Below are 10246 nucleotides of genomic sequence, written 5' to 3'. Positions count from 1 at the left end.
AAATTCTGTCTTACAAAGCACATAACTGATCAATAATGACAAATGAGTATTGGTAGGAAAGAAGTAGCCAGACTCAAAGGTTTCCTGTCACCTATGGGATAAATCCTCAAATCTTCAAGAAGCTAGTAAGGATTCCAGAGGATCTGGGCTCTCTCACAATCCTTATCTCATCTAGTGCCACCTTCTCTTCAGCTCACATCTGCTGACTCAGGCCTTATTTCAAACATTTATATGGGGCACCTGGGTGGCTCAGTCGGTTAAGCGTCTGACTTCAGCTCAGGTTATGATCCCACCGTTCGTGAGCTCGAGCCCCACGCCAGGCTCTCTGCTGACAGCTCACAGCCTGGAGCCTGCTTCAGATTCTGTGTCTCCCTCTCTCTCTGCCCTTCCTCTGCTTGCACTGTCTGTCGCTCTCTCAAAAATAAATAAACATTAAAAAAAAAAACATTTATATGATTGAGAACTTCCCACAATAGAGCCTTCTCTCTGCCTGGAATGTTCTTTTCCTTCTCCTTTAGTAAACCAGCTACTCTTATAAGGCAGCCTTACTTCCTTAGGTCTTAAGATCCTACTCCAAAGCAAGTTCCTTTTTCCAAATATATCACAGCCTTCATGAAACCTGCATTCTGTCTCTATGACTCAGTGTCCTCTTCTGTAAAGTGAGAGTATTACTATTGTGACCACCTCAAAGGGTCACTGTGATTCTTAACTGTAAACCACTAAAAATAGTGCCTGGCATATAGTAAGGGCTTAGTAAATGCTAGCTATCATTTGAATGAATCTAGGTAGAAAAGACTATATATTGTATTTATATTAACTCTCAAAACAGGTAAAGCCAATCTCTGCCATTGAAAGTCAAGATAGAGGTGATTTGGGGGAAGGGGTGGGTAGCGGCTGAGAGAAGCCATAAAGATTCTGATAGTGATTTATTTCTTGTTTGGGTTGTTGATTACATGAGGGTGTTCACTTTGAGATAATTCATTCTTGAGCTCTGCACTTAAGGTTTGTACACTTTGTACTTTAAAAAGTTTTAGGGGCGCCTGGGTGGCTCAGTTGGTTAAGCGTCTGACTTGAGCTCAGGTCATGATCTCAGTTCGAGCCCCACATCTGGCTGTGCAGACAGCTAGCTCAGAGCCTAGAGCCTGCTCTGGATTCTGTCTGTGTCTCTTTCTCTTCTCCCCCACTCATGCCCTGTCTTTCTGTGCCTCTCAAAAATAAATAAATGTTAAAAAAAAAAAAACTTTAAAAAAAAAAAGTTTTAAAAGTCAGCTATTATTATCATCATGGACATAATTTGTAACTCTGTATTTATTTGTGGAACTGCTTACTTGACTAACAGGACATGAAGGAAAGAACCAAATCTATCCACTGTGTCTGTTAATGCCTAGTACAGTACTTGAAACAAAGCATAATCCTTCTATGTCACTCTTGTATTCAAAACCATCAGTGATCCCCCATTTCATTCAGACGAAAAATCAAAGCCCTTACAACAACCCTTAAGTCCTTAGTCCTAAATACCTATTGCCTCTCTGAATCCAACGTGTTAACTTCTGTCATACACACTCAAGACTTTCCAGACACAATAAAACTAGATAGAGTTGGGGAAATAAAAGAACTAGATAGAGCTGGAAGTGTATGATATTATGAGGGTACTAAATGCCAATGAAGTGTTCATTTTTAAGTAGTTAATTTTATGTAAATTTCACCTCAACTTAGAACAAAGTGGGTACTCTAGAACCAGACTGAGTTCAAGATCCGGCTCCATCACTTCGTTGTGTAATCTTTTTTGTTGTTGTTGTTGTTAACTTTTTAAAATACTTTTATTTATTTTTTGAAGAGAGAGAGAGGCAGAGCTTGTGCAGGGGAGGAGTAGAGAGAGAGGAGACACAGAATCTGAAGCTGGCTCCAGGCTGTGAGCTGTCAGGAAAAGCCCAACACAGGGCTCAAACCTGTGAACTGCGAGATCATGACTTGACGCGAAGTGGGACGCTTAACTGACTGAGTCACCCAGGTGCCCCTCATTGTGTAATTTGTGACCTGCTCTGCCACATTTCTGTGCCTCAGTTTCCTTATTAGTAACATTTGGATAAGAGGAGTACTTACCTCCCAAGTTGGCTATCAGTATTAAGTATGTTAATACTGCACAGCGCCTAGCATATATAAGGAGCACAAAATAAATAAAAACAACATATATGTTATTTTAATAAAAAACTATCTTTTTTTATAAGCAAAAGAAAACATAGATGTGTTATAAGCCCTTCTTTTGTTAAAAAAAAAAATGGACTTCAGAGCTGGAAGAAGAGATGAAGAACATTAGTCCCCATTGACTTTTAGACATTAGTCGAACCACTTCATGTTTTGGTAGAGACCTAAAGAGGTTATATGACTTGACCAAGATCAGGTGAGACACGATAAGTAATCAGGTGAGGGTTTGGACCCAGGTCTCCTGACATCTGAGTACTCAACCTGGATCTTTTCTTCTTTCCTCTTGGAGGAAACTCACTTATGTATGAAGGTAACAAAATACCAACTTGGTTCAGACCTTCCACCTGACTGAATTTCATTATATTCTCAGGTTGTTATAATAAGATACAAAAATATGAATAAATAAGATAGTTTTGTTTTCCTTCCAAAAATTTCACTAGAGTTGCTTTCCACAGTGCTTTCACAGATGGGCTGGTGTTAGTATAAAACTGTAGTAAAATTGTTCAGGTGTGTGTAATGGTAGCCAAGGTACAAAAAACTGAAATGTTAAGAGAAACCCCTACTGCATGTTGCATTTTACTGAAATTTGAAGAAACACATGTAAAATTACACTCCAGTTTTGCTAGGCACAGTGCACCACATTAATGTCCCAAGTATAACACTAAGCATAAACTGATCTAGGTAGGAGATTTGAAAGAAACCAAAAGAGAAATTTAGCTCATTCTTCAGTTCAGTCTTACAAATATGTACTTAGGAATTGCAGGTTGTATGGTTTATGAGATATCATTCATTCATTCATTCATTTAGTGAGCATTTATCAAGTTCCCCTTAAGTGCTAGGCAAGTGCTAAGTGCTATGGTTTTAAGTAAAAAGAGTAGTCTGCCATCATCAAGTTCATAATAAAGTAAATAAATAGTTAGTTGATCATGACCATGAGGGAACTAAGGAGGCCATTATGAGGGAAATTAATGGAAGCAGCTAATTTAGATAAAATACACAGAATGGATAGAAAGAGGCAAATGTGGGGGCGCCTGGGTGGCTCAGTAGGTTAAGCATCTGATTTCAGCTCAGGTCATGATCTCAAGGTTCGTGGGTTCAAGCCCTGTGTCAGGCTCTGTGCTGACAGCTCAGAACCTGGAACTTACTTAAGATTCTGTGTCTCCCTCTCTCTCTGTCCCTCTCCTGCTTGTGCTCTCTCTCTCTCTCAACAATAAATAAAAATAAAAACAACAATAAAAAAAGAGGCAAATGTGGGAAGAGTGACAATGATGAGTCTACTGTAACAGACCAGAGAGAGGATCATGGTGATTTGGACTCGTGCGATAGTTCCCAACCTGGGGTGATTTTGTACCTCAGAGGACATTTGGCAATGTCTATAGACATTTTTTGGTTGTTACAACTCGGGAGGAAGGTACTACTGACATCTAGTGGATAGAGTCCAGGGAAATTGCTAAACATGCTAGAATGCACAGGGCAGCCTCCAGGACAAATAGTTTTCTGGCCCAAATATCAAAAGATTTGAGGTTGAGGACCCCCAGGCGAGGATGGTAGCCAAGGAGCTGCAGAGAAAAAGAATCAAGAAATGTTTTGGAAGTAAAACCAATAGTGTATGAAAATGAGCTGGATATAGGGGAAAAAGTAAGGGAGAACTCAAGAATGATCTCCTGAGTTTCCAGTTTAATAGCCCAACGGAAGGTGATGTGCATATGGATACAAGAACATTTGGAAGAGGATTTGGGGAGGTGCAATGCTATGGCACAGAATCAAGAACTTGACAAGTATGGCAAAAATAATAATTAGAATTGGTTATATGAACCTGGAGCTCAGAGGTAAGATCTGAGCACAAGCTAAAATTTGGGAATCCTTGACTTAAAGGCCTTTAACATCTTGGAAACATATGACATTGCCTAGAGAAGACATAGACAAAGAAGTAGCTAAAAATGAGGATGTTGATCCTAAATCAGCTACTCATTCCTAGGAGGCTCTAAAGCCACTTGATCTTTTACATTCAGTGCCCTGGGTAACATTTTGAAAGCATAGTTACAACATCTGGATTCCTTAGTTGATTTTAAGCTATTTTTCTTTGTATCTAGCTATCTTCTTTTGTTGTATCTAATTATCTTCTAAAAATTAACTAATTTTAAATGGATTAGTATCTAAGTATGTCATCAGCTCTCATAGGAAGCACAATGGTACACACTACTGTACTGTTTTATTATTAACCATACTGTACCGATTGAAGCTTCAGATTTGGGGAATGGGGAAAAGACAGTATGCATTCAATTGGACATTTTTATTCTTAAGACAGCACTACAAAAGTGTGAATCAAAAGTGATTAACATAGTCATTTTGAGCAAAAAATAACTAGATGTGTATATATACAAAATACAGTCCTTCTCAAAAGCACAAAACAAATTAACAGCAGCTGCTGATCAGTCATGAGTAACTCAACACCATGAGCCTGTGTACATGAGCAGTGAAGGGAAGCATTTTAACAAGGAAATAAATTTCAGTTTTAAGCTTTACAGAATTCTACAAATGATACAGAAAAGTAACTTAAGTATGTCAAGTATCCTTTAAAAACCTTATTTTAGGAAATGCAAACTTTCTAAGATCTCTACCAATCAAAAAGGAATTGTAACAAAAATAATAACAGTAATAAAATGACCTTAAATAGTATTGGACCAAATCCTATGACTATACTATTAATTGAATCACTATTATTAACTCATTTCCCACCAGACAACCTATTTTAGTCTCTGGCGTATGAGGCATATTTAAACTAGAAATGTATGTATCGATTCCTTTAACCAAAAACATAATTACCACAAATGAACTAATTATGCAGAGTAACAAGGGCTTTGGAAAATACATTATATGCAGTAGTTAATGTAATCTTCCAATGGCCCTATTGTATTATTACGTTTTTCATTTTACAGATGAGGGTATCAAGTCTTACCGAGTGTATCAGTCAGTGTGGATCAGGTCATGTTGCAGTAACAAACAGACCTCAAAATCTTTTTTTTGTAATGTTTATTTATTTTGAGAGAGAGAGAGAGGGAGGGAGGAACAGCGACGGAGGGAGACAGCGAATCCCAAGCAGACACCATGCTGTCAGTGCAGAGCCTGATGCAGAATTCAGTACCATGAACCATGAGATCATGACTGAGTGGAAATCAAGAGTCAGACGCTTAAGAGAGTGAGCTACCTAGCTGCCCCCAGACCTCAAAATCTTAGTGGACTACAACACAAAATTGGTTTGTTACTGATTTGTCACCAGTTTTTTGCTGGTCTGACAACTATTTGGAGCATCTCCTTTTCATAAGGTGACTCTGGGACCTGGGCTAGTTTTACCTTGTCGTCTATAACCTGTGGCTTTCAGGGTTACTCTGCCAGAAGAGTGTGCGGAATCTGGCATGTGAGATCTTTCACTGTCTTCTTTTTCACTCAGAAATGGCACATACCACTCATTTTCATTTCACAAAGGGTCACATGATCACAGTTCACTGAAAAGGTACAGACTTTAACATGCCTGGGAAGAAGGAAAATGGATATAGATAGGCATTAGCAATCTCTTCTACAGGGAGATAAAGTAATTTAACCAAGGCATCAAATCTAGAATTAGGTAAAAACAGGATTCAAACACTGGTCAAAAGCAGACCTAAGTCTAGACTCTGGGTTCTTGAGATCTAGCGGTGCAACCTTACTAGATGTAGCAAGAAAACAATAAACAGTTGTTAACAACAATAAACATGCTTAACACAAATCATTAGGCTTCAAAATAAATCCTCTAACAATTCTTATATTTATTTTCACTCTAAGAAGCACTTAATAATCACTTCTAAACTAGAGCTTGAAGGATTACTTCTTTATCAAGGCCTTTCCAAACTCCTATATGAGGTTACTTTTCTCCTTTCCTTTCCTTTATGCCCAAAGTACCATTTTTTCTAACTCATCACACTTCTTTAGTATCTAAGAGTTTCATCATAACAGCAACCACATTGCAGCTGTGTCTCAGGGACTTGACACAATGCCTCGCTCAAAGCGGGCACCTAGGGGCACCTGGGTGGCTCAGTCAGTTAAGCGTCTGACTTTGGCTCAGGTCATGATCCCACGCTGGTGGGTTCGAGCTCCACTTCAGGCTCTGTGCTGACAGTTGAGAGCCTGAAGCCTGCTTCAGATTCTGTGTCTCCCTTTTTCTGCTCCTCCCCTGCTCACACTCTGTCTCTTTCTCTCTCTCTCTCAAAAATAAATAAACATTAAAAAATTTTTTTCAAAACGTAGGCACCTAATATTCATTGAGTGAACCAATCAGTGATTGAATAAATGAAGAGTCTGATTCCTTTCTGAAGCAGGCCACACTGTTGTTTGACACTTTCCTGACGTAGCAATGCCCTTATCTTCCCTCAAAAATTTAGGTGAAATTTCCTCTTCTTAGAACTTCCATCCAATATTCTTATTTTTCTTATTTCTTTTCACTTACCTAACACTAAGACTACTTTCTTTCAACATAAGAGCTCTTCAAATTTCTGAAAATAACCAGCATATGTTCTTAATTCTTCTTGGTTTAATTAATCCACACATAAGATGCAATCCTAAAGCCATATCAACTCTTCTTTTTTTAAAAATTTTTAATGTTTATTTATTTTTGAAAGAGAGAGAGAGAGAGCGCATGTGCAGGGAGGGGCCAGAGAGAGAGGGAGACACAGAATTCAAAGCAGACTCCAGGCTTGAGCTGTCATCACAGAGCCCCACATGGGGCTTGAACTCAAGAACCGTGAGATCATGACTTGAGCCAAAGTCCAATACTCAACAGACTGAGCCACCCAGTTGTGCCTAGATCAACCCCTCTTCTTATCTGCGGATGTGTTCTGCTTTGGCAACTCTCATCCCAGAAAATCTAGAAGGAAGCCTACTACTTTTTTTTTTTAATGTTTTTTTTTTTTTTTTTTCTAGGAGAGAGAGAGAGACAGCGTGAGCAGGGGAGGGTCAGAGAGAGAGGGAGTCACAGACTCTGAAACAGGCTCCAGGCTCTGAGCTAGCTGTCAGCACAGAGCCCGACGCGGGGCTCGAACCCACGAACCGCGAGATCATGACCTGAGCGAAAGTCGGACGCTTTACCGACTAAGCCACCCGGACGCCCCGAAGGAAGCCTACTACTTGACATATGAGTTGACCAGCTTCCAGCAGCGGGGTTATAATTAACTTTGGAGGATGGGTGATGCATTTTGCCCACTACAGGGAATTCAGTAAAAAGTATGGTTTCTAGGGCACCTGGGTGGCTCAGTGGGTTGAGCCTCTGACTCCTGATTTTGGCTCAGGTCATGATCCCAGAATCCTGGATGAAGCCCTGCATTGGTGCATGCTCAGCATGGAGCCTGCTTAAGATTCTCTTTCCCTCTGCCCTTCTCCCCTACTTGTGCTCCTCTCTCTCTCAAAAAAAAAAGTATAGTTTCTGGCACCACACACAAGATACTCAGGTATTTGGTGAATAAACGAACGAATGAATGAATGCACCTTAAGATACATTAGGTTTGTTCTGTACTTCTTTCCTATTCTAGGCTGGTATGTCTGTGGACATGTGTTTCGGATAGATTGACTCAGTTTAGGTCAGTCCTCCAACATCCGTACTTAGGACAAAAAAATCTCTGAATGTTAATGCACAGCCAGCAAACATTTATATAGAACATTCCCCAGAAAGCTCAAAGGAAATTAAGCCAAAATGATCAAACGCTGATGATTTCCCCAGGGAAGTGTCCTTGTCCTTTTACAGAGAAAGAGTCTCCAAACGTACATTGCTAAAATAGCCTGTCTTCCAGCGTTCAAACGTGACAGTCAAAGAAATCAAGAGAAGGAGGGGCGCTGGGAGCTGTCCCTTTCCCAGTTCTGCATCTGTAAATGGAAGCAAAGCAAATTTACAAGAGATTATCTCCCGTCTGAATAGCAAAGAAGCCCCTCTAATCTCAGAGTCCTGGCGGTTTCCCCTTCTTCTCCTTCTCTTCCTCTCCATCCTCGCTGGAGTTAAAACCGCAGCTCTGCGATTCTCTGAAACACTGGCGTCCGAGAAGGCGATTCTCCATCTAGTGATGGGAAGAGTCCTAGCTGGCCATCCCCACGACCCCCTAACAGGCGCGCAGGGACGTTAGCAAGAAGGCCCCTCGGCCACTCACAGCTCACAGCGCAAACTGCCTCCTTTGCGACCAGTAGACGAGATTTTCTCGGTCTCGAGCAGGCAACACTCCATCGACTTTCCGAGCAGCACAGCGCAAAGTTGAGGGAAAGGGAAGAATGTGCGTGCGTGTGTGCGTGTGTGTGTCTGGATCGCTGGGGCTGGGGCGGGCAGTAAATCAAGGGTGGGGCCAGCGAGGGGAGGCGGAACGCGAGCACTGAGAGAGGCAAGCGCGTGGCTCCGATCCCGGTTAACCTGCGGGAGCCCATCCTTCCTGCTCAGAGCCCCTGCACCAACTCCCCGGTACCCTCTCCCCACCCTCCTTCGCCTTCTTTCCCTATTCCCCCCCTCCCTCTCTAGCTGCCCCCTCCCTCTCCCCTCCTCCCCTCCATTCGACCGGAGGACGCATGAGGAAGACGTGCCGGCAAATTGGGGCAGCAACTTTCCCCAGCTGGTGTCTGGGCTCCGGGAGCAGGAGCGCGCCGGTCCTCCGCCGTCTGCGGCCCCCGGAGGAGGAGGAGGCGCGGCGGTGACCGGCTGGCGGCAGGAGCGCGGAGCCCCCGAGCGAGCCAGCGTCGCCAGCCAGCCGCGCGTTCCCACGCCCGCTCCCTCGATCTCTCTCCGGGGGGCGGGGAGCGCTCCGGGTGCGGACGCCGAGCACCCCAGGGAGGATGAGGCGCGGAGCCGGCCCGGGCGGGCTGCATCTCGCGGGCGTGCGGCCGCGGCTGGGGCTCGGCAGGAATTAAGAAGCCGAGACGATGGAGAGCAGCGCACTCCTCGCCCAGCCCGGACGCTGGACCAGGGACCCCGGCTGGGTGCTCCTTTATTTCCTCTGCTACGTGCTCCCCCAGACCGCCCCGCAAGTACTCAGGATCGGTGAGTGAGCCCCCGGGGAGCCCTCCGGGCTGCCGGCTCGCGGGACGCGGCCGCTCCCTGGGCCGGCGCGGGCGCAGCGGGTCCCAGGGAGGCAGCGCGCGCCGGCGCAGGGGCAGAGCCGGGGTGGCGAGGGCAGCGCGCACGGGAGGCTCCGAGAAAGGGGAAGCGGCGTCACTGCTGCCCTCCCGGCGAGTGCCGGGCTTCCCCGCCAGGGACGGTTGGCGGGTTTTTCAATCCGGGCTGCAGGAACGCGGGCAGGAGAGCAGGGGGCCAGGCTCTCCCAGACGGGCACCCTACTCTGCGCGCGGGGTCGCGCGCGGCTGCAGCCAGTGGCTTTGGGCGCGGAGATGCGCTCTCGGGCCATCTGGGTGGACGTTGGACGGTCCAGATGCGCAGCCCTGGCCCCTGGCAACCGGGGCGCCGAGTAGTCAAAGGCATGTTCATATCTCAAGAGTAAAATCTGGGGACCAGGGGGGTTCCCGCAGTCGGCTAACCCCAAGCTTCCAAGTTTTCATCCCCAAGTTGGGTTCTTCTACATGGAGCCTCCAAAGTCTGGAGGGTTCCACCAGTGTGGGGCAGAGCCCGGGTCTGGCTCTGTGGCTGAGAGTTACCAAGGAGTGGAGAGGACAGTCAGCCAACCCCAGGAGCAGGCACCTAAGCGTTCCACTTGATCCCCAATCTGCCACGCCCTGCCGGCCCCAGAATGATCCAGTCCCCAGTCAAGATAACTCCCCGGAAGACTCTGGACTTCTTTCTCAGGCTGAATGTAGGACTCCCGCGGCAGCCTAAAAAGAGCAAAAGGCAAGGGCATTAGAAGGGGGTGGGTACTTTGCTAGTGTGTGGGTTCATATACCTACATGCGCAGCACCCACCGTGGTTTAGTGGAGGCTGTTTGGGGGCGGGAGGCGGTGTTGATAAAGCTCTTTGCCTTCGTTAATGTTCTCCCTTCCATACTAAACCCAATCACTATCCCCTTAGTCTCAGCTTGCGCTCCTT

General features: G+C 44.9%; 1 protein-coding gene across 7 annotated transcripts in view; it reads left to right on the top strand.

Annotated features, from left to right (window-relative positions):
• The first annotated feature begins 9132 nt into the window (after positions 1–9132).
• Positions 9133–10246, top strand: part of GRIK1 (glutamate ionotropic receptor kainate type subunit 1) — a 376947-nt gene continuing 375833 nt past the window's right edge. For all 7 annotated transcript variants that reach the window (XM_039219393.1, XM_039219391.1, XM_039219389.1 and 4 more), the window contains exon 1: positions 9133–9250. In XM_039219393.1, the coding sequence (XP_039075324.1) occupies positions 9133–9250 (118 nt within the window). The remainder of the gene's footprint in view (positions 9251–10246) is intronic.

Source organism: Hyaena hyaena, unplaced genomic scaffold (genome assembly GCF_003009895.1).
Source record: "Hyaena hyaena isolate Hyena2069 unplaced genomic scaffold, ASM300989v1 scaffold_813, whole genome shotgun sequence".
NCBI lineage: Eukaryota > Metazoa > Chordata > Mammalia > Carnivora > Hyaenidae > Hyaena > Hyaena hyaena.
The sequence above is the reverse complement of the archived record's forward strand: the minus strand, read 5'-3'. Positions and strand labels throughout refer to the sequence as shown.